Raw genomic sequence first — 25707 nt, forward strand, 5'->3', positions numbered from 1 at the left:
TAATGCCTTTACATATAAAAGTATATTAATAGACCACTTTTATTTTTTGATACAGGGTCTTACTCCATTGCTTAGGCTAGAGTGTGTTGGGATTCACTCGGGGTGGCTGGCAAAATATTAGGGAAATACTGGGGAAAATTACAAGATTATAGTCTCAAACCTTTTGGAAGGCCGAAAGATTTTAATGGAACAGGCTGAAGGCAGCCAGTTCTTACCTTAGAACTTTAAGTCATAGGGTAAGCTTAGGATAATAAAGCTTCCCCAGTTAAATCTGTTTACCCCACATCCCTTTGTCTCTATTCTGTTTACTCAAGTAAACTTTGTGCTGGATGGTCCTCTTGGGGAGGTTGAAGGGGAGTTACCGGTTAATGGTGTTTACTCTGCGCTCCAGAACCAAGACCTTTTGTCATCTTAAAACCACTATTTTAACCAAGTTAATTATCCACAAGTATGTTGACTTAGAACCTCTGTTATTAAATCTATCTGAATAAATGTGAGGAGGAGCAGCAAGTGGTGGTCAGTTAGCTGCAATCACCCTCTAAAAGCAGCTGACAGCCATCCCTAGCCCACTCAGATTCACTGTATTCTGGTGTCTGTGAGTGCACTTTATTCATCTGGTGTGAGTCAGGGTCTGCAGGACAGACCGCTGCAGTTTGTGATCAGATGGTGACCCCGACATCAAGGTGTCAGGAGTGGAGTAGCACAATCATGGCTCACTGCAGCCTTGACCTCCCAGGCTCAAGTGATCCTCCCACTTCAGCTTCCAGAATAGCTGTGACTACTGGTGTGCACCACCACACTGACTGATTTTTTTGTACTTTTTTTGTGGAGATGGGGTTTCGCCATGTTGCCCAGGCTGGTCTCAAATTCCTGGGCTCAAGCGATCTTCTCGCCTTGGCTTCCCAAAGTGCTAGGACTACAGGTGTGTGTCAACACACCCAGTGTTCGACGACTTTTTTTTTTTTTGAGATGGAGTCTCACTCTGTCACCAAGGCTGGAGTGCAGTAGCATGGTCTCGGCTCACAGCAACCTCTCCACCTCCCAGGTTCAAGCAATTCTCTCACCTTAGCCTCCCAAGTAGGTGGGACTACAGGTGCGTGCCACCACACCCAGCTAATTTTTGTATTTTTAGTAGAGACGGGGTTTTACCACGTTGACCAGACACCCGCCTGCCTCGCTCAGCCTCCCAAAGTGCTGGGATTACAAGTGTGAGCCTTTTTCCTTTTTTAATCCAGTCTCGTTTATGACATTTAGGTTCTTATTTTCTCTTTATTATTTCTCCTTATAATTTTACTTTCATTCCCCTTTCTTGCCATTAGCTCTACTAAAAGTATACTGAAGAGCTGTGTGCAGTGGCTCATACCTATAATCCCAGCACTTTGGAAGGCCAAGGCACACCAGTCACCTGAGGTCAGGAGTTCAAAATCAGCCTGCCAACATGGTGAAACTCCATCTTTACAAAAATTAGTAGGGCATAGTGGCGTGCACCTGTAATCTCAACTACTGGGGAGGCTGAGGCAAAAGAATCGCTTGAACCTGGGAGGCAAAGGTTGCAGTGAGGTGAGATTGTGCCACTGCACTGCAGCCAGAGCAACAGAGCGAGACTGTCTTAAGACAGAGTCTTTAGTATGCCTTTTTTTGGTTTGTTTTTAAAAACAAAAAAAAAAGGGCATACTTAACGTTGCCAATAGTTTCTTAATTAGTAAATATAATGACATTTTCTTGAGGACTTTTTATCCTTAAGTATCACATTACCTTTTTCTTCCTTCAATTTTTATGTATGGTTCAATTCTTGTCATTTACTCCTCTGAAAAACTATACTCACTCATTCTCTTTTCTCTTTATTCAAATGACTCCCAGATCTGTCTTTATTCCTGACCTCTTTTCTCATTTCCTTTAGCACCTAACTTCTACCTGCCCTGTGGACATTTCTATTTGTGTGTACATAGTATTGCCATTCAATCTAAAACTAAGCTGCTTATCTTGACTTCTCAATTTTTGTTTTTTGATATTACCATTCTTCTCGTCCACCAGCTATAAAACAAATTTTATTTGTTTGTTTTTGAGACAGGGTCTGGCTCTGTCGCCCAGGCTGGAGTACAGTGGCTGATCTCTGATCACTGCAACCTTCATCCCCCACCCCTGGCTCAAAACATCCTCCCGTCTCAACCTCCAGACTAGCTGGGACTACAGGCGCACTACCATGCCCAGCTAATTTTTGTATTTTTAGTAGAGACAGGCTTTCACCATGTTCCCAGGCTAGTCTCAAACTCCTGGGCTCAAGTGACTTTCCTGCCTCAGCCTCCCAAAGTGCTGGGATTACAGGCATGAGCCACTGTACCTGGCCAAAACTTAAGTTTTTCTTGTTCTGTTTGGTTTTTTTAAAGAGACAAGGTCTTGCACTCCCAGGATAAAGTCTCCCAAGTAGCTAGGGGCACAGCACAAGCTACTGTGCCCAGCTAATTTTTTTTTTTACTTTTTTTTTTGGTCACAGAGGTAATGATGAGTCTCACTGTGTTGCCCAGGCTAATCTCAAACTCCTATCCTCCACCAGTCCTCCTACCTTGGCCTCCCAAAGTTTTGGGACTACAAGCATGAGCTACCTTGCCTGGCCTTTTAAAAATTTTTTGCTTTCTTCTTTCCTTCCACATTTACTTGTTCATCACATATTGTTGATTTTCCTTTTTCTAGCTTCAGTTTTTCACTTGGTCCACTTTGGCCTGCAGAGTGACACTAGAATTAGCCAAGGCACAATTATCATGCCATTTCCATACTTGAAAATCTGCCAGTCTCTGTCACCTAAAAGGATAAAATGTCAACTTCCAACAGGGTAATGTACTTTGATCTATTGCCATAATCCAGCCCAGCCTACCTTAACCATCCTCTCCTGCACTCCTCTTCATTGTCCCCTGAACATAACTTGATCTTTCATCTCTTTGTTTTTGCTTTAGGTGCCTTCCTCCTTCCTACCACCTGGCCAAGTCTTGCCCATATTGAATTCTGCTGAAATATCACAGTGAAGCCTTGCACAGCTCTCCCACAGAGTTAATAACTCCTTTCTGTGTTTCAGTAGAACCTTTATGCATTTATTAGAGTACCATATTATACTGTAAATTTTTGAATGTGATTGTACCATGTCTCAGAGCTTCCCACACACACATACCCTTACCGCCACCACACATGTTCACCTGGAAGTTCATTGAGAACAGTAACTGCCTGTATTTCCTAGCCTATTTTCCCTCAAGGGACCTTGGCTCACTGCAGCCTCCACCACCCAGGTTTAAGCAGTTCTCATGCCGCAGCCTCCCAAGTAGCTGGGATTACAGGAGTATGCCATCATGCCCAGCTAATTTTTTGTATTTTTAGTAGAGACAGGGTTTTATGAACTCCTGGCCTCAAGCAGTCCTCCTGCCTCAGCCTCCCAAAGTGCTGGGATTATAGACATGAGCCACCACACCTGACCTGCCTCTTAATTCTTAAGTGCTTAGTTCACATAGATTGAAATATATATATATATATTTTTTTTTAAAGATGAGATTTCACCCTGATGGCCAGGCTGGTCTTGAACTCCTGACCTCAGATGATCCACCCAGCTGGGCCTCCCAAAGTGCTAGGATTACAGGCATGAGCCACCATGCCCGGCAGATGGAAATATTTATGTGGCCCATTGCAGTACACTGAAAGGGATTTGCATCTCTGGAGGAAGCTCCTTATGGCTGCTTTAAAGCACCACAGTAAAATGAAACACATGCCTTTTTGTAAGGGCTGTAATTTTCTCAGAAATGTAAATGTAAATTTTTATCTGTATATACTATAATTGGGCAGCATGGTACAGTGAAAAAGCTGACGATTCAGAGTCATGCCCCAGGTTGCATCCATGCCTCTCTGCTTACTGTGTGGCCTTGGCCAGATCACTTAATCTTTCTGGGTTTTTGGTTCTTGTTTAAGATGGGAATAATCATGCTTTCAGAGTTTACCAACATCAAAGACAAAAGACACAGCATGAATATACTATACTCAATAAATGATTGCTCAGTATTCATGGGGAATTGGTTCTGGGACCTCCCAAGGATGCCAAACTCTGTGGATGCTCAAATCCCTGATATAAAATGGTGTCGTTTTTGCATATAACCTATGCACATCCTCCTGTATACTTAACATTCTTTCTAGATGATGTATAATACCTAATACAGGCTGGTGCAGTGGCTTACACATATAATCCCAGCACTTGGGGAGACTAAGGTGGGTGGCTCATCTGAGGTCAGGAGTTTAGGACCAGCCTGGCCAACATGGTGAAACCCTGTCTCTACAAAAAATACAAAAAAAATTAGTTGGGCATGGTGGCAGGTCCCTGTAATCCCAGCTACTTGGGAGGCTGAGGCAGGAGGATTGCTTGAACCCAGGAGGCGGAGATTGCAGTGAGCTGAGACCACACCATTGCACTCCAGTCTAGGGGACGAGCAAGAAGACTCTGTCTCAAAAAAAAAAAATAAAAATAAAAGTAAGTAAATAAAACCTAATATGGTGTAAATACTATGCAAATAGTTGTTATACTGTATTGTTTATGAAATAAGGAAAAGTCTATACATATTCAGTACAGACGCAATTTTTTTCCAAATGTATTTTGCCCGAGATTGGTTGAATCAACAGATGCAGAACCCTTAGATGGAGGGCTGTGTTTCTCTCCACCCTTTTTTTGGGGGGTAATGTGTCATGACTATAGTTACGTTTTTGATAAATCTGGGTGCTTTACCTTCCATTCCACTTGGATAGATGATGTATTAGTCTCCTTGATGGTGTGCTTTCTGTTTCAGAATTCTTGGGTGCAACATTTTTAATCCTAAGACAAAATAAGCAACATGTAGTTGTTTTAGCTGTCAAATAGAAGCTTCCTTATGTTAACCAGAGTATGAATCTTCAAATTTGTTCTGAATTGAGTGCTTGTTCTCTTTCCTTAGAACAGTCATGTAAATACACTATTATGGCACCACATATAATACAACAGCAGCAATTTAAAGCTTATTCCACACTTGTGTTCTGTGTTCTCAAATTTTTCTGTTCTGCTGCACTCCAGTTTTCATCACAGTGATTTCTCAGGCAGGAGTGTAATTTCCCAGAACTTGCTAAGATTCCAAAATAAGCACCTACAATTTGAGTCTGCAAAGAAAGGCTTTACTACCAGCTGTTTTTTAAGATACTGTACCTATCTTGCTTAATTTAGTGCCAGTGAGAAACTATCTTTTTGATAAAGCCCCCTCACTTTTTTCTACATACTTTAAAAATAATTAACTTGTTTGATCAGATATACTATAAATTAGTCACAAATGAACCCTATGAAGGGAGATTGTCTTTGTTATTCATACTTTCCCAACTGGTTTGTAATACCTAGCTTCATCTTAATAAAATCTTTCTACTCCAACCACATTGGTCCATGAACTATGTTCATTTCCATCTCTAAGCTTGCTTATGCTGTTTGTCTTACTTCAGATAACCTTTTCTTTCATATCTAACTTGAATTCTCATCTGTAATTCTCTCCATTTATTGAAACCTCAGCTGTTTCATCCTGTTTCTTGGTCTCTCATCACATTTCTGTATTAAGGTTACTAACACCTTTTCTTGGCACTTAATGCTTGGTATGGTGGTTTTTTGGTGATGCTCATGTGCATGTTTATTAACTAGACCATAAGTTCCTTACATGTAGTTCCTTGTAGCATCAGATAACAAATATACTTATTAGGTACTCAAATGGATTTAGGAGGAGATCTTGAATAATGCTAGATTTAGGGCAACTTTGTCATGTATATTTCTTAAATTGTTTATAAATTTTCCTGTTTACTCTTTATAACTGGCAAAAACCATCATAGTTTTAAAATCACATGGAATTATATTACCAATACCTGTAAGACTCTACCTCTATTCTTAGGAATAAATCATAGTCCTTAGATTTGTCTAGTTTAATTCTCTTTTCTTGTCTTCACATAATGATAGTGATTTGTTCTTTGATCCCTGAACCAATTATACTTCCCAGATCTCCCTTTACTTTGTAAATGAATAAGCCCCAACTTGGTGAATGGGATGATGTCAGAGTACGTGTATATATACATCAGCAAGTAGGTGGCATGTAGAAAAGCTAGCAGAAAGATAATAAGGGTGAAAGAAAATGAATTGAAAGGGTTTAAATGAATCTTAAGTAATGATGTGGCCTATTGAAAAATTGAGGAATGATGAGGAATCCAGAACATTTTCCACTGAATGCCAGGGTGCCAAGCAGAATTGCTTTATGTGATAATGGTAAGAAAATTGCATCCATAAGTTTTAGGCATAAATGGAAAGCTGACACCATCACTTTCATCATTGTCAGTGTTGTTATTGCTAGTAGTTACATGGAGGTTATATATGTGCCAGGCAATTCTTAAGCAGTCTCTTGATCATGTTTAATCTTCTACAATAGAGGACCTTAACATAAAACATTTTTTATGCTAACACTCCTTTGGTGGCCTGGTTAAGTCTATGAGTTCCTTCTCAGAATATTTTTGAAAGAATTAAACAAAATACAGAGCATTAGAAATGAAACCAATTATATTGAAGTATAGCTATCAAAATATTAAAAGTCTTATATAATAATATGAGCTTTAACACATTAAAATATAAGATTTATTGGTTGACCTGATAACTAATTTCAGATTACAATGAGCTAAATGTTATTTTGGGATCCGCACAGCTGTAAAGTAATATGAAAATTTCTGATTGCTATACTAATTTCTAATTGCTATACTGCTAATATTACTGTGGTTTGCTTACATTCATTATTGAAGAAAAGCTAGATTTTATTTAGAGCTTAGCAAAAATAAATGTGTAATGGTTTTTCTCCCCTCATCCAGATTTACCAATCTCCATCTCCTAAATTTTTCATAGACTCCAGATTAAGAACCCCTGTTTTGCAATACTTCTGTGAGATTCTATCATTAAACCTATGTAGTTAGCAGGGGTTTGAACCCATGCAGTCTGGTTCCAAAGCCCAGGTTCTTTAACCAGCTAGAATATCCTGAATTCACATTATCTTTTTCCTCAAATTAATTTAACCTTGTTTCCTTAGGGAAAAATACCTTAAGCATTTTATGTATTATTTAAAATTAAAAGCCAAATGTTTAGAGTGAGCATAAAATGGAATTTCATTTCTATGTTATGATGAGTTAAGAGTATTTGCAAAGGTGAAATCAGAAAAAAGGAAAGAAGAATGGCTAGAGCAGAAGTTTTCAAATTTTCAGGATCATTATCACCTGAAGGGCTTATTGAAACGAAGTGCTGGGTACCACCAGCGTTTCTAATTCTGTTGGTCTGGGGCAGGGCCTAAAAATTTGCTAATAAGTTCCCAGGTGATGCCTACGCATCACACTGAGGATTGAGTTCTAAGAGGATTGGAGAAAACAAGAGGAAAAAAATACTTAAGGAGAAACTCTTAGTTTGGTGAGAAATTACAGCTTCCACTTTCCTTGGGTGTTGACTTTGAGTGTTTCGGTTTTGGCTAATAATTTGTTATTTTCCATTTCAAAAGACAAAACCAAAAACTAGTCCCATCTACTCAGGAAGCTGAGTCGGGAGGATCACGGGAGCCCAGGAGGCTAGGCTGCAGTGAGCCATGATCGTGCCACTGCACTCTTGCCCAAGCAACAGTGAGACCGTGTCTCAAAAATAATAAACGTTTTAGAGTTTACATTCTGTGATTCTACTGAGGCCACCTCTTAGTACCCAACACAGTATCAAGATCGTTTTGGTTGCACTTGACTTGTATGATGATACAAATTGGTTAAGCCAAAAAAAAAAACCCCAAAATCTACTAGTTTATGTGAGTTAACAGTACAAGAATATATTTAGCTTTAGGCACAGCACAGCTTGATCCGTGTCTCAAACAATGCCGCCTGTTTCCACCTTCACTTCCTCTTGATTATTAAGGCTCCACTTAGTTGGTGACTCTCCTGGTAGCAATAGCCTCACATTCTCTGCCTCTAAGCCCAGCAGAAGAGAAAAAGTCTGTGTACCACTTTTCCCAGCAAAAATTCTGAGGTTCACTGGACCAGCTTTAGGGACCCAGCCTCCCAATGATGTAGTCTGGTGGATGGGTTACAGTGGCCAATCTAAGGGTTTCTGGGGTTGGTTACAGTATTAGCTGCCTAATCATGGCTGATGTTGGAGAGAAGAATGATTTTCCATAGAAAGTGTGGCATACTGTTTGCTCCTAGATAGTAGGAGGACTTGTATATACATTAAATATCAAATTTCTAGTCTCCCCTCCATTCTGAGATCTTGAGAAATTGTAAATGCATCATTTTCAAATAGTTCTTCTCCATCTTAAAAGGAAGGAGGTGGGAGAATTGGGGAATAAATAGTTGAAATAGATTAATTACATAGAGTGGGAGGTGTAGGGTATGGAGAAGCAAAAAGGGAAAGCATAATTATAAGACCTTCTCAGGTGATGTTCCTGGTCAGTCAATCAGAGGTTTAAAAAAGGGGGTAGGAGACAGGTACAGTGGCTCATGCCTGTAATCTCAGCACTTTGGGAGGCCGAGGCAAGTGGATCACTTGAGATCAGGAGTTCAAGACCATCCTGGCCAACATGGTAAAACCCCATCTCTACTAAAAATACAAAAATTAGCTGGGCATGGTGGTGGATGCCTGGAGTACCAGTTACTTGGGAGGCTGAGGAGTCTGAGGCAGGAGAATCGCTTGAACCCGGGAGGCAGAGGTTGCAGTGAGTCAAGATTGCACCACTGCACTCCAACCTGGGTGACAGAACAAGACTCAGTCTCAAAAAAAGGCGGTGGCAGTGGGGAGGCAGAAAGCTAGACTGTATGCCTGCAGTTCTGGGTAATCAGGAAACTGGGGCAGAAGGATCACCTGGGCCCAGGAGTTTGGTTGGAGTCCAGCCTGGACAACATAGCCAGACCCATCTCATAATAAATATAAGGAAAGAGAGCATTTATCATGTGTGTGCCCTCCCCTCCTTTTTTTCAGCTCTTAAGACTAATCGCACTATCTTCTATGCTGATATTGGCTTAAAGACATTCGTGTGACCATTTTTACATGCTTTAATTTCCTCTTTGCTCAGCCCTCATTTCACAGACTAGTATTCTTCCCATACTAGATGGGTTAAATTTAAATACCTGGTAAGATCATAAATCAAATTCTTTTTTTTCTTTTTTGTTTTTTTTTTTTTTTAAGGAGAAGTTTTGCTCTTGTTGCCTAGGCTGGAGTGCAATAGCACGATCTCAGCTCACTGCAATCTCCACCGCCATGAGTTCAAGCAGTTCTCCTGCCTCAGCCTCCCGAATAGATGCCCGCCACCACACCCAGCTAAGTTTTTGTTCTTCGGGTAGAGATGGGGTTTTACCTTGTTGGCCAGGCTGGTCTTGAACTCCAAGACTTCAGGTGATCCACCCACCTCAGCCTCCCAAAGTGCTGGGATTATAAGCGTGAGCCACCACTCCTATCCAGTTGATAAATTCTTTATAATGTAACATTTTTGACCAGGCACAGTGGCTCATGCCTGTAATCCCAAAACTTTGGGAGGCTGAAGCAGGAGGATTACTTGAGCCCAGGAGTTTAAGACTAGTCTAGGCAACATAAGGAGATCCTGTCTGAAAAAAAAAAATAATAATAATTAGCTGTGTGTGACTGGGCGCAGTGGGTCATGCCTGTAATCCCAGCATTTTGGGAAAACAAATTTCAAGTGGGCAGATCACTTGAGGTAAGGAGTTCAAGACCAGCCTGGCCAACATGGTGAAACCCCATTTCTACTAAAAATACAAAAATAAGCTGGGCATGGTGGCGGGCACCCTGTAATTCCACTACCTGGGAGGTCGATGCATGAAAATCACTTGAACCAGGAGGTAGAGATGCAGTGAGCCGAGATGGTACCACTGCACTCCAGGCTGGGTGACAGAGCAAGACTCTGAGCTGCTGGTTGCCCATTTTTGTGGTTATTTCTTGAAGTTATGCTAAACAAGGAGTAGATTATTTATGCCTCCCCTTTCTAGACCATGTAAGGTAACTTCCTGACATTGCCATGGCATTTGTAAACTCACGGCACTGGTGGGAGTGTAGCAGTGAGGATGACCAGAGGTCACTTGTGGCCATCTTGGTTTTGGTGGGTTTTAGCTGGCTTCTTTACTGAAATCTGTTTTATCAGCAGTATCTTTATGACCTCTATTTTGTGCTGACCTCATATCTCAGTTTGTGACTTAGAATGCCTTAACCATCTGGGAATGCAGCCCAGTAGGTTTCAGCCTCATTTTATTCAGCTCCTATTCAAGATGGAGTTGCTCTGGTTCACACACATCTGACATTGCTATTTCAACTGAAAGCCTAACTCCTGATAAGTTCCCACTATAAATCATCATTCAACTATCTCATTTACCATAGCTATGAAATTAATTAGAAAAAATCTGAAGAAGTGTATGCTTTAAATGTAAGTTCTAAAAAGTAAAGCCGTACAAGTATTTAAGGCTGAAATATACTGATGCCTGCAACTTTGAAATGCAGCAAAAAAAAGGTGAATGGATGTGTGAGAAAGGAAAGATAGCAAAATGGTAAGAATTATAGGATCTAAGTGTTGGTTATATGGGTATTCACTGAACAGTTTTTGGCGTTTTTTGGAAAGTTTGAAATTTTTCATTAAAAAATCTTGGGGGAAAATAAACCTTATCTAGAATTTATGAGGAATATAATAGCTATGCACGTATTCTCATTAGATTGAAATATGAAATTTGACCTATCATTTCTCTAGGTCAAAAACAGATTAATGTAGACTATTTCAGTTGATTCAACCTAGTACTAAGATTGTATGAGTAGATGTATTTTATTTTTCTATTGACTGAAATTGAATTAATTTAAAATTTGATTCACCTTAATACCGATTAGTTATGCTGACGTACCCATACTTAGCTATATATGTGTTGAAATAAAGTATGAGAATGAAAAGTCTAGATATTCTGTCAATATTTTGTTGCTAAAATGATATATTCCATTTTGTAGATGTATACAAATATGTTCACAAAGTTACCTCAGTTGTAGGGAAAAATATATACTAGCAACATCTCAACCAGTCTATGTGCTAGTATACTTAGCAATTGAAGTTTTATGCAAAAATCATAGATTAACACCCAGTCCTACCATGGGTAGTCTTGGTGGTTGCACAACAGTATGAATATACTTACTGCCACTGAATTATAAACCTAAAAAATGGCTAAAATAGATTTTATGTATATTTTATAACGATTATTTTTTTTTAAAAAAGAAAATATTCTTTGGGAGGCCGAAGCAGGTGGATCATGAGGTCAGGAGTTCAAGACCAGCCTGGCCAAGCTGATGAAATCCCATCTCTACTAAAAATACAAAAATTAGCCTGGCGTGGTGGTGGACACCTGTAATCCCAGCTGCTCGGGAGGCTTAAGCAGAGAATTGCTTGAATCCGGGAGGCAGAGGTTGCAGTGAGCCGAAATCGCGCCATTGCACTCCAGCCTAGGTAACAGTGAGACTCCATCTCAAAAAAAACAGGGTATTTTTGGACAATCATAAGACAGTGTGAATGCCCAGACAGCTTAGCTAAAGTGGGTCAGAAGGGTCAGAATGCTAAACAAATGCTACCTGCGTTCTAATTTTGCTTAGATCTTATGAAACCTGACTGAATTTTAAATATCGTTGCCATGGATTTAGTTCAACTTTTTTCCTGTTAGAATTGAAAATTTATAATTGGATCACACAATTGAAATTCACATTGTTCCACAAGGACTGGAGACCTCACCCATCTGTAATACCTGACTATATAGTCTTTCCCACTGAGCATAGTTAAGCTAGTTGTTCTGATAGAAGCCACTTATCCAATTAAGTGAAAAGTGCACAGTAGGTAACATGCTTTAATTAGCAGTTGTTTCCACTAGTACATATTTTAATGGAGGGAAGGAGAGAATGGTCTCATTGAATTAACTGTATTTGCCCTAATGGAAATCGATGTCAAAACTTGTGTTAATTGGGAGAAAAACTGAGGAATTGCAACCTTATTCCATAAGAAAAAAATTAGACTTCATGAAGTACCCTTAAAAGCAAAGTGGGAAAATGTTTTAAAATTACCCATCTCGATAGAATTTTATTTTTATTAATATAAGCATCCCAGAGTTGATACTTGTAGATTTCAGATTTCAAGCATGTACACCCAAATTTATCATATTGCTATCCTAAAAAAAACTTGATATCTTTATCTCCTTTATGCTTTTTTGAAAATGTAATATTTTTCCCCATATATTTATACTTTACCAGAAAGAGAAATGGGTTTTTTTTTCCCCTCAGCTGAAAATGGAATGAGACCATATGTAAAATCACTTGTGTAATACTTTGTTTTTTCAAGCGCAAGAGATTGGTGGTGCTGAACTGGGGAGAACGCTGAATTTAAAATATTACTGTGCTTACTATTCCTCAAAGAATTATTAGGTCTTATAAAACAAAAGCACCTTGAGGTATGTCTTCTTACACTCTGGTTCATTAGAGAAGGTGAAGAAATACTGAAAAGATAGAAGAGATTACATAAAAACAAAATTCAGAAAATGTAAAATTCTGTAGAGGAAGACAAGGAAAAACAGAAAAGGTAGAAACTGCTCTAGTGGGAATGTATTGGTTGTTTTGTCTCCATAGTCTTTTAATATAGGACAGAGATTATGTAATATAACATAGTAGGCTTATCCCATTAAGTAAGAGCTGCAGTATGGAGGAGGCTGGAGACGTATAGATAAATGTTGTCATTTTATCTTTTAATTTACAGAAGTTGCTGGGTTTGTTTTGCTACTGATGAAGATGATAGAACAGCTGAATGGGTGAGACCATGCAGGTGCAGAGGATCTACAAAATGGGTTCACCAGGCCTGTCTTCAACGCTGGGTGGATGAAAAGCAAAGAGGAAACAGTACAGCCAGAGTGGCATGTCCTCAGTGCAATGCTGAATACCTAATAGTTTTTCCAAAGTTGGGTAAGAATATCTTTAAAAACAACACAGATATATTTATGTAGCTTTATGGTCTCAAGTTTATTTTAAAATGACCCACCTGTTTGGTTTTGTGGGGGTGTGTGTGTGTGAATTTCTATATTCTCTTTCTCTTGTTTCCTCTCTGAATGTCAGAGACATTTATTTGTTTTGCTAACAGTATCCTTAATATATCCCCAAATTTATCCATTTGTCTGTATACTGTCTTTATTTGACAGAGAACTTGCATACTTGTGTGGATATAATTGAATAACAAAGCTATAATAAAAAGCTGACTTAGCTTAATTCTCTGGAGACAGGTGGTATAAGAGAAAGAAAGCAGTAGTATATTCTAATACTTCTCCTTAATTCTTCCTGTTAAGTAATAAAAGTAGAGACATTAAAGATTTAATAAGATATGAAGTTAAATTTATTTTTGGAATCCAATATGTGTGCTTTCTTTCATGAATACTGCTGTCCCTTTTCTATGAAGTGACAGTTAAGAAATAACCAAAGATCTTGGAGAACAGGCCTAGCATGGGAAAAAAAAGTATAGCAGACTGCTTATAAGAAGCAGTATAAGACTGCTTCTTTAGCAGCAGTATAACTAAGGCTGAGGTTGAATGAGCCTGTTCCATTACAGCCATACAGTTACAAATTGGTGTCAATCTCTTGGCTTGGTGTTTATACCATGCCAGTTAACCCTTGGCTGTAACCAAGAGGTGTAGGAAGGCAGCTTGGATTCTGGGAAGGTCATAAGGAAAGAATGGCTTTGGGGGCAGAGGAATTCAGGAAAAATTGGAAATAATTATTAGATACATTGGTTTTGTTTCTGTTTTTTTCTTTGTTTGTTTTTAGACGGGTTTTACCATGTTGGCCAGGATGGTCTCAATCTCCTGACCTCCTGTTCCTTCCGTCTCCACCTCCCAAAGTGCTGGGATTATAGGCGTGAGCCACCACGCCCACCCTGATACATTGTTTTTTATAAGTGTTATTCATACTGAAATCAGACCAATGTTTTTGAAAATGAGGCAACATAAATGCAGATAATGAAGTGCTTTTCTAATGTGAGAAGATTAATAAGGGCAAACAAAATTTCCGTGGTTGTCTTTTTCTCTAACATGCACAGGAAAAAATGATCGCTTCCTATGAAAGGAAAGTAGTATAGTAGAGAAAGTAGTGTTTTCAAACATTGGGAATTTATGGACCATGTGATGGGTCTTCAATGCATACCACTGATTTTAGATAAACACAGAAGAATAATCCAAAACGTTTTTATTGTAAGATCAAAGCAGTCTTTTTAAACCACTATCAGAAAAAGCAGTGATTGCTACAGTCTTTCACCACATTAATTTCACCACCATTAATGTGGTGAAAGTCTCAAAGTCCAAGTTAAGGTTTCCTATTTAACCAATTTCTTTTCTTGCTCTTAGTTTTACTAAATTAGATAGCCCCATCTTTGAATTACAGATTTGGGAAAATCAACAAGTATATGGTATTTCTTTTAGATGTTTTAGATATTCAAATGGACACAAAAATTATCACAAGAATTCTCACTGAAAACTACATCAAGTTGACAAATGCATGACACTCAACAGGAAAGGTGAACATTTTAAGGAGATGGCAATGTGTAGATCTGTCCTTTTGGTTGAATTCAGTTCTAGGAACTGTGTTTTCAGGTTTAGCGCAGTAATTGAATATGATTTCAAGTCTACCTAGTTGTTAGAAAAGAGCAAAATTCTTTGGTTAAGCTATTTGTATCATGATTTAGTCTGCGTATTTTGTTACTAAGAATTGTGACTGGCACAGTGACTCACACCTATAATGTCAACACTTTGGGAAGCTGGGGTGAGTAGATTGCTTGAGACAAGCCTAGGCAATATGGTGAAACTCCATCTCTACAAAAAAAAAGAACAAACAAACAAAAATAGCTGGGCATGGTGGCACATGCCTGTAGGCCCAGCTACTCAGAAGGCTGAGGTGGGAAGATTCCCTGAGTCTGTGAGGTGGAGGCCACAGTGAGCTGTGGTTGCACCACTGTACTCCAGCTTGGGAGACAGAGTGAGACCCTGTCTCAACAACAACAAAAAAGAATTGTAGCCAGTCATGGTAGCTCACATCTGTAATTTCTGCACATTTGAGGCTGGGGTGGGTGGATTGCTTGAGGTTAGGAGTTCAAGACCAGCCTAGGCAACATAGCAAGACCACATCTCTACAAAAAAAAAGAATTAGCCAAGTATGATGGAGCACACCTGTAATTCCTAGCTACTTGGGAGGCTGAGGTGGGAGGATCACTTGAGCCCAGGAGTTCGAGGCTGCAGTGAGCTGTGATTGCACCACTGCCCTCCAGCCTGGGCGACAGAGTGAAACCCTATCCTTAAAAGAAAAAAAGAGAGAGAGAGAATTATAATTGTACCCTCAAATGATATGTTCAAGCTAGTCACTATACTGTCTGTGATAGAGGTATGGCACTTGAGTTAGCCACTTAAAATCATAGATGTGTTTTAATGACATCATCATTGTTATAAAAAAATGAATATCTGCTGAGCACAGTGGCTCACACTTGTAATCCCAACACTTTGGGAGGCCGAGGCAGGCGGATCACCTGAGATCAGGAGTTCGAGACCAGCTTGGCTAGCATAGTGAAACTGTCTCTACTGAATATACAAAAATTAGCCAGGTGTGGTGGCAGGAGCCTGTAATTCCAGCTGCTTTGGAGGCTGAGGCAAGAGAATTGTGTGAGCCTGGGAGGCAGAGGTTGCTGTGAGCTAAGATCACATTGTTGCACTCCAGCCTGGGCCACAGAGCAAGACTCTACCTCAAAAAAAGAAAAGAAAAAAACAGTGTATCCTTCAAGTAGATATTGTTAGCATATTTCCTCTTGAGGAAAACGGAAAAACAGAGTCTTTATTTGCTGCTGCTTTCTCCCCCCCTCCCCCCCCTCCCCCCCCACCCCGCCCCGCCCCGCCAAATAGAGATGGGGTTTTGCCATGTTGTCCAGGCTGGTCTCAAAACTCCTGGGCTCAAGCAGTCTACCTACCTTGACCTCCCAAAGTGTTAGGATTACAGGCATGGGCCACCATGTGCCCAGCCTGCTTCTGCATTCTTAACATACTGAAGGTATCTGCTCAAGGGCTGCAATTTTAATTATATTCACAATTTTCCTTGCAGTTACTAACAATGACTCAAGCCAGCTGTTGTCTGTAAATGAAGCCATGTGTGAATTGGCTTTCAGGTGGTGGGCTCTTCATTGCTGCATACAAAGCTAGTGCTCTAGCCATGTGATTCCAGCACAACTTTTCAAGTCAAGGTTCAGAAATAATTGTTGGGTAAAAGAAAATATCTTCTTCTAAAAACTTTTAAAAAGTTGCTTGTATTTCTTGATTAACATACTACAGTTGTATATGCTAAGAGTTGATTCATACTCTGTACACTAGTGGCTTCATGCAGCCATAAAACAAAATACTTAAGAGCATACATCCATGATAGTAATTGTTCCTCTCTGTATAACACACATAGCACATAATGTCCAGTAGTGTCATCTGATGATAGAATTTTGCCGGTAGATGGTTTTATTTCTATCTGAGCATGTTTGTCATTAATTTTGCAGCTGACAGTAGTTAAACCTGTTTTGTTAAAAAAAAGTTGAAGTAGGGCTGGGCGCGGTGGCTCACGCCTGTAATCCCAGCACTTTGGGAGGCCGAGGCGGGTGGATCACAAGGTCAAGAGATCGAGACCATCCTGGTCAACATGGTGAAACCCCATCTTTACTAAAAATACAAAAAATTAGCTGGGCATGGTGGCACGTGCCTGTAATCCCAGCTACTCAGAAGGCTGAGGCAGGAGAATTGCCTGAACCCAGGAGGCAGAGGTTGCAGTGAGCCAAGATTGCGCCATTGCACTCCAGCCTGGTTAAACGAGCAAGTTGAAGCACTTTTGACTATTATTTTGCTGTTTTAATGACAGAATTCCTAGTGGAGGCTTTGCTTGGTTTACTGGAGTGGTTGAAAATTATGTGAACACTTCAGTGGCTTCTTGTCCCTATTTAACAATGTATCACAGTACAGTGGGAATAAGGATGTCTCCTAGTACAGAGTAATCAGTCCTAGTTCACCAGTCACAGCCCATTCTGAGATCAGTCTTCACTATAAAATCATACTGTTATCATTTATGGCATTCTGAGTTAAATGTATTTTAATTTTTCAGTTTTACTCTTCAATTTTTTTCTTTTACTCTTTTGAACTGTTGATTCATTTCCCTAAATTTGAGATTTAACACAACATGATACGAACAACAAAATATGTGTTTAATCAATGTAAACAATTCACAGGTTGTGGAAGTATGTTAGCCCTTTCCTTTTCATTTTATTATGATAGTCTTTTCTTAACTTATCCATGTGTAAAGCTTGGGTGGTGCTTACAGTATAACAGCATTAAAGAACCTAAAGGATTTCTGTGAAAGTCATAATCTTCTCAAATTTGTGAAAGGTGGTTTTTGTTTTTTTTTTTTTTTGAGACGGAGTTTTGCTCTTGTTACCCAGGCTCAAGTGCAATGGTGTGATATCGGCTCACCGCAACCTCCGCCTCCTGGGTTCAGGCAATTCTCCTGCCTCAGCCTCCTGAGTAGCTGGGACCACAGGCACGTGCCACCATGCCCAGCTAATTTTTTGTATTTTTAGTAGAGACGGAGTTTCACCATGTTGACCAGGATGGTCTCGATCTCTTGACCTTGTGATCCACCCACCTTGGCCTCCCAAAGTGCTAGGATTACAGGCGTGAGCCACTGCGCCTGGCTGTGAAAGGTTTTAATCAAAACTTTTATCACTTTTTTCTCAAACTGTCTATAGACCAGTTAATAGATTGCCGGGGACTGCCATTGGTCTCCAAACACACTTGGTAAACACTGACTAGAAGAAGGAATAAAAGGCACAAGATACAGAGAGGGAAAGGTGGTGTTGGTTAATATTCCGTGGGATGATCTCTGCAGCAGATTTTGTGTTATTTTTTTAACTTTTCAAATGGATTTAGTCCCAGTCTGGCTGGCTAGCTGGCCAGTTCTGTATCTTTTCTGGTACTTAGTCATGGCAGGAATGAAGAGGTATTAAAAGTGTGTGTTCTTCATTGTTAATAAGGAATTACTTATTGTGCTCAGTTGTGAAAAACTTAATAGGATTCATCAAAGTTTTATCCTTCTCACTTTTTGCCGCCATGTTACCGTTTGCTTTTTTCTAGTGAGTTAGGCTAGTTGTATGTATGCGTCTACTTAAAACCTTGCTACTCAAAATACGATCTGAGGACCAGCAACATTAACATCGTCTGGGAGTAATCGGGAATGCAGAACACACCTTTACTCCATCTCCATTTTACTGAATAGAATCCTGCTTTTTTTTTTTTTTTTTTTTTTTTTTTAAAGACAGTGTTTTGCTTTGTTGCTTACACTGGCGTACAGGAGGGTGATCATAGGCTCCCAAGTAGATGTGATTACAGACATGTATCACCAAACCCAGCTAATTTTTTTTTTCTTTTTAGAGAAGGGGAATCACTATGTTGCCCAGTCTCGAACTTCCTGGCCTCAAGTGGATCCCCCTCTCAGACCCCCTTGGCCTTCCAAAGTGCTGAGAATGTAGGCAAGAACCACCATGCCCAGCTGAAATCTGTATTTTAATGAGATCAGTGATTTCTATGCACATTAAATTTTAAAGGCATTGCTTTAAAACATGAGTACCAACCAACTGAAAAAAGTTTGTTTTGTAAATAAAAGCTGTCCATAAACTTTGAGACTTGGTAATAACCTTGCATAGGCAGAAGAATTCAGAAGAGAGCATCTCTAAAAAGGTAGAGAGATCTTAACTCTCAAGGGACTGATTCACAGTAGATTTATTTTCTTTTACTTTTTTTTTTTTTTTTTTGAGATAGATCTTTCTCTGTTGCCTGGGCTGGAGTGCAGTAGTATGAACTCGGCTCACTGCAACCTCTGCCTCCTGGGTTCTGGCAATTCTCCTGCCTCAGCCTCCTGAGTAGCTGAGATTATAGACATGCGCATCATACCCGGCTAATTTTCGTATTTTTTTGTAGAGACCGGTTTTCACCATGTTGGCCAAGCTGGTTTCAAACTTCTTACCCCAAGTGATACGCCTATCTTGGCCTCCCAAAGTGCTGGGATTACAGGTGTGAGCCACCGCACCCAGACAAGATTTATTTTCTTTAACTTCTTTCAACATTGTTTTGTAGTTTTTAGCAGGTGTTGTACTTCTTTTGTTAAATTTGTTTCTAAATATTTTGTTTGTTTTTGATACTATTGTGTAAATAGAATTGTTTTCTTAACTCTATAGGTTTTTTTTTTCCTCTTGGAAGAGAATCAGCAACAATTGATTTTTGTAACTTGACCTTGTATCCCGTGACCTTGCTGAACTTCCTTAATTCTTATTTTTGGTGGATTCCTTAGGATTTTTTAATATAAGATCATTTCATTGGTGAACAGAGATTTTTTTTTTTTTTTTTGACTGAGTCTCACTGTGTCACCCAGACTGGAATGCAGTGGCATAATCTTGGCTCACTGCAACCTCTGCCTCCCAGGTTTAAGAGATTCTTCTGTCTCAGCCTCCCAAATAGCTGGACTACAGGCACGTGCCATCAAGCCCGGCTAATTTTTATATTTTTAGTAGCGACAATGTTTCACCATATTGGCTAGGCTGGTCTCAAACTCCTGACCTCATGATCCGCCTCCCACGGCCTCCCAAAGTGCTGGGATTACAGGCATGAGTCACTCCGCCCAGCCAACAGAGATAGTTTTACTCCTTTCCCAATCTGAATGCTTTATTATTATTATTATTATTATTTTCATTGAAATGGAGTCTCACTCTGTCACCTAGACTGGAGTGCAGTGGGCAATCTCAGTTCACTTCAATCTCTGCCTCCCAGGTTCTGTCAATTCTTCTGCCTCAGCCTCTCCAGTAGCTGGGATTACAGGCATGTGCCACCACACCCAGCTGATTTTTGTATTTTAAGTAGAGATGGGGTTTCACCATGTTGGCCAAGCTGGTCTTGATCCCCTAACCTCAGGTGATCCACCCGCCTCAGCCTTCCAAAGTTCTGGGATTACAGGTGTGAGCCACCATGCCCAGCCCAATCTGAATGCTTTTATTTCATTTTCTTGCCCAGTTGCCCTGGCTATAAACCTCTTGTACAGTATTAAATAGAAGTGATAAAAGTAGACGTCCCTGGCTGCAAGCAGTGGCTTGCACCTGTAATCCCAGCACTTTGGGAGGCTGAGGCAGGCAGATTGCTTGAGTCCCAGAGTTCAAAACCAGCCTTGGCGATGTGGCAAAACCCCATCTCTACTAAAAATATAAAAAATTAGCCATGCGTAAGAGCACACCTGTAGTCCCAGCTACTTGGGAAGCTTCGGCACTAGAATCACTTGAACCCAAGAGGCGGAGGTTTCCCTGAACCAAGATAATGCCCCTGCACTTCAGCCTGGGTAATTGGAGTGAGATCCTGTCTCAAAAAAAAAGGCTAGGAACTCACAACTGTAATCCCAGCACTGTGGGAGGATGAGGCAGGTGGTTACTTGAGCTTGAGCCCAGGAGTTCAAGACCAGCCCAGGCAACATGACAAATACTAATCTCTGCAAAAAATACAAAAAAACAAAAAGCCAGGTATGGTGGTATGCACTGAGGTCCCAGCTAGGAGAGAGAGAGATTTTTTTAAAACTTAGACTCTTTTGTATTAACACTTAGCTTAAAACACATATTGTACAGCTGTGCAAAACTTTATTATCCTTTTTCTATAATCTTTTATATTTTTAAAACAATTTTATTTTTAAACTTTTTTGTTAAAAACTAAGAAACACATACACACATTAGCCTAGGCCTACACAGACTCAGGTGATATCATCAATTAATATTAATTATTAATCAATTAATATGACTGTATTTCATCTCTATATCTTGTCCTACTAGATAGATCTTCAGGGGCAAAAACAAACATGAAGCTGCTGTCTCCTATGAGAATAATGCCTTCTTCTGGGCATTAGGATTTGCCTGAGGCTGTTTTACAATTTTTTTTTTTAAGTAGAAGTATACTCTGAAATAAGAAGAAGTGGTTGGGCATGGTGGATCATGCCTGTAATCCTAGCACTTTGGGAGGCAAAGGCAGAAAGGTCGCTATAAGTCAGAAGAGAGAAACCAGCCTGAGCAACAAAGCAAGACAGTGTCTCTACAAAAAATAGCCAGGTTTGGTAGTATGCACCTGTAGTCCCAGCTATTTGGGATGCTAAAGCAGGAAGATCACCTGAGCCCAGGAGTTCAAGGTTGCAATGAGCTATGATCATGACACTGTACTCCAGCCTGGGTAATACAGTGAGACCCTGTTGCTAAATTTTAAAAAAAGGTTTTTTAAGTAATGATAGAGTACAGTAGATACATAAACCAGTAACATAGTCATTTATTGCCAAGTATGATATACTGCACATAATTGTTATAGGTTACACTTTTTTTTTTAATTGCATTTTAGGTTTTCGGGAACGTGTGAAGAACATGCAAGATTGTTGCATAGGTACACACGTGGCAGTGTGTTTTGCTGCCTTCCTCCCCATCACCTATATCTGGCATTTATCTCCATGCTATCTCTCCCCAACTCCCCACCCCCCGCTGTCCCTCCCCTATTTCCCCCGACAGACCCCAGTGCGTGATGCTCCCCTCCCTGCGTCCATATGTTCTCACTGTTCAACACCTGCCTATGAGCGAGAACATGCGGTGTTTGATTTTCTGTTCTTGTGTCAGTTTGCTGAGAATGATGGTTTCCAGGTTCATCCATGTCCCTACAAAGGACATGAACAATTGTTTTTCATGGCTGCATAGAATTCTATGGTGTATATGTGCCACATTTTCCCTGTCCAGTCTATCATTGATGGGCATTTGGGTTGGTTCCAAGTCTTTGCTATTATAAACAGTGCTGCAATGAACATTCGTGTGCATGTGACTTTAGGTTACACTTTTATATGACTGCCAGTACAGTAGATTTGTTTATAGCTTCATCACTACAACCAGGTGAATAATGCATTGGGTTACTACGTTACCACAGCTACAATGTCACCAGGTGATGGGAATTTTTTGGCTTGATTACAATATGATGGGGACCACCACTGTGGTCATTATTGACCAAAACATCAAGTACAGTGCACTACAGCTATGGTTATTGGTGAAAAGACTGGCCGGGCACGGTGGCTCATGCCTGTAATCCCAGCACTTTGGGAGGCCAAGGTGGGCAGATCAGAAGGTCAGAAGATCGAGATCATCCTGGCTAACATGGTAAAACCCTATCTCTACTAAAAATATAAAAATTAGCCACATGTGTTGGTGCATGCCTGTAGTCTCCGCTGCTTGGGAGGCTGAGGCAGGAGAATCACTTGAACCTGGGAGGCAGAGGTTGCAAGGAGCTGAGATCGTGCTACTGCACTCCAGCCTAGGCAACAGAACGAGACTCTGTCTCAAAAAAAAATAAGGGCTGGGCGCGGTGGCTCACGCCTGTAATCCCAGCACTTTGGGAGGCCGAGGCGGGTGGATCACGAGGTCAAGAGATCAAGACCATCCTGGTCAACATGGTGAAACCCCGTCTCTACTAAAAATACAAAAAATTAGCTGGGCATGGTGGCACATGCCAGTAGTCCCAGCTACTCAGGAGGCTGAGAGAGAATTGCCTGAACCCAGGAGGTGGAGGTTGCGGTGAGCCAAGATCGCGCCATTGCACTCCAGCCTGGGTAACGAGCGAAACTCCGTCTCAAAAAAAAATAGTGTATAGTAGTCTCTTAGGCCTTCACATTCACTCTTTAACCATTCACTGGCTCACCCAGAGCAACTTCCAAACTTCCAGCCTTTCAAGCGCCATTCATGGTAAGTGTTCTACACAGGTATACCATCTTTTATCTTTTTTTTTTTTTGAGACGGAGTTTCGCTCTTGTTACCCAAGCTGGAGTGCAATGGCGCGATCTCGGCTCACCGCAACTTCCGCCTCCTGGATTCAGGCAATTCTCCTGCCTCAGCCTCCTGAGTAGCTAGATTACAGGCATGCGCCACCATGCCCAGCTAATTTTTTGTATTTTTAGTAGAGACGGGGTTTCACCATGTTGACCAAGATGGTCTGCATCTCTTGACCTCGTGATCCACCCGCCTCGGCCTCCCAAAGTGCTGGGATTACAGGCTGGAGCCACCACGCCCGACCTACCATCTTTTCTCTTTTATACCATACATTTGCTGTACCTTTCCTTTTTTTTTTTTTTGGAAGTGATTTTACCTTTATTTCCTTCACTTTAAGCCAATTATGAAATTTCACAGTGATTTCTGGGGTGGGGGCAGAAGGAAGGCGGTGTCAAGAATCACGGGCTGTGGCCCAGTCGGCCTGTGGAGGTGCAGGTAGGGTGGGCCCTCACTGGGGCAGCTGGAGGAGCACGGACTGCCCCGCCAGCAGGTAGGTGATGTTCCGAGAGCGTGACAGTTGGTACACAATGTCCTCCGCAGCTTCCAGCTTGCGCAGCTCAATCAGGCCGTCCCCTGCGGTGGCCAGTGAGTTGGCAATCAGCTCAGCTGCCTTGGAGTCGCCCTCAGCAGAGATGATAGCCGCCTATTTCTGCTGCTCAGCCTTTTCCACCACAAATCTGGCTCTCTCTGCTTCCTGCTGAGCCACCTGTTTGGCTTCCACTGCTTCTGTGAACTCCTTCCCGAAGGTCAGATGTGTCAAGGACACATCGTCCAGGATAAGCCCAAAGGTGGCTGCTCGCTCCGTAAGGTCATCGCTCACCTGCCTGGAGACCAGCTCTCTCTAGGTGATTAGTTCTCCAGCATCAAAGCAAGCCACCACTGACTTGAGGATGTCGGTGGTGATGGACGGCAGCACGCGCTCATCATAGTCCTCTCCGATACTAGTGAAGATGCGAGGCAGCTGGCTAGCAACGGGCCGGAAGAGGATGCACAGAGTGATGTTGACATTCTGTAAATCTTTGCTACCAGTGATGACTGGCACATTACGTGGCCGAGAATGGCAGTCAAAGATAATTGGTTTCTGTACCCATGGGATGAGAAAGTGAGTCCCTTCCCCTACCACAATGTCTTGTACTCCACGGAATCAGTCAAAGATGACAGCTCTGTGCCCAGCATCCACATTATATAAGGCCGAGTTCACCACGCCTCCTGCAACAGCTAAGGCCAGGCCAAACTTGCCAATGGACTCAAACACTTTGGCAGCCATGTTTTCTTCTGCTGGACCCTCTCACACCTGCTTCCACTCTTACCTCCACATGAATTCCCCCTGCTGTACCTTTCCTATGTTTAGAACACAAATACTTACCATTTTATTATAATTACCTACAGTATTCAGTGCAGTAACATGCTGTACAGGTTTGTAGGCTAGGAGCAGTATGCTATATGCCATATAGCCTAGGTGTGTAAATAGGCTATACCATATCGGCTTGTTATTCACAAAACTACAAAATGGCCTAAGGACACATTTATCCCTGTGCGTGGATCCCCGTCATTGAGTAACACATGAGTGTATGTTAACTGGGTTTTTCAGAGATGGCCTTTATCAGGTTGAGAATGTTCCTTCTATTCCTAATTTGTTGAGGGCTTTTGTCATGAAAAAGTGTTGGGATTTGTCAAATGTTATTTCTGTGTCTATTGATAATCATGTGACTATTGTTCTGTATTCTATTATGGCATATTACATTAGTTGATTTTCTTATTAGACCGGCCTGGGGTTCCTGGGATAAATTCCACTTGGTCATATTTGCTAATACTTTGTTGGGAACTTTTGTGTCTGTTCTCATAATGGATATTGGTCTGTAGTTTTTTTGTGATATCTTTCGTTTTGGTACTGGAATCATACTGGCTCATAGGATAAGTTGGGAAGTGATCCCTCCTTTATATTTTTGGAAGAGTTTGTGAAGGATTGGTGTTTTAAATGTTTGGGAGCAGTGAAGCCATTTGGTCTGGGGCTTTTCTTCATGGGAAATTTTTTGATTACTAATTCAGTCTCATTACTTATGGGTCTATTTATATTTTCTATTTCTTTTTTAATTAGCTTTGATAGTTAATATCTTATGAATTTGTTCATTTCATGTGTGTTATCTCATTTGTTGGCATACAGTTATTTATAGTATTTTTTAATCCTTTTCATTTCTCTAAGATTGGTAATAATGTCCCTTCCTTAATTCTTGATTTTAGTCATTCAAATCTTTTCATTTTTTTTTCTGGTCAGTCTAGCTAATGATTTGTCACGGTTTTTTCTTTTATTCTTCGGTTTACTCTCTGTTTCGTTTTTATCCATTTAATCTTTATGTCCTTCCTTCCTTCTGCTTGGTTTGGGTTTAGTTTACTTTTCTCCTTCTTGTTCCTTAAGGTGGAAGATTAATTTGATGACCTCAGATCTGTCTTTTTTTGAGACAGGGTCTTACTCTGTCACATGCTGGGGTGCAGTGTTACAATCTCAGCTCACTGCAGCCTTGACCTCCTGGGCTCAAATGATGCTCCCACCTCAGCCTCCCAAGTAGCAGAGACTGCAGGTGCTTATCACCATACCCACCTAGTTTTTGTATTTTGTTTATAGAGATAGGATTTTGCCATGTTGTCCAAGCTGGTCTCATACTCCTGAGCTCAAGTTTTTTTTGAGACAGAGTCTCGCTCTGTCACCAGGCTAGAGTGCAGT

General features: G+C 40.7%; 1 protein-coding gene and 1 pseudogene across 1 annotated transcript in view; one reads left to right on the forward strand and one right to left on the reverse strand.

The window, feature by feature from the left end:
• Positions 1-25707, forward strand: part of MARCHF5 (membrane associated ring-CH-type finger 5) — a 63127-nt gene that overhangs the window by 6081 nt on the left and 31339 nt on the right. The window contains exon 2 of the mRNA XM_035268469.3: positions 12813-13015. Within this exon, the coding sequence (XP_035124360.1) occupies positions 12813-13015 (203 nt within the window). The remainder of the gene's footprint in view (positions 1-12812; positions 13016-25707) is intronic.
• On the reverse strand, positions 23393-24313 carry LOC100414920 (prohibitin 1 pseudogene; annotated as a pseudogene).

This window comes from Callithrix jacchus, chromosome 12 (assembly GCF_049354715.1).
Source record: "Callithrix jacchus isolate 240 chromosome 12, calJac240_pri, whole genome shotgun sequence".
NCBI lineage: Eukaryota > Metazoa > Chordata > Mammalia > Primates > Cebidae > Callithrix > Callithrix jacchus.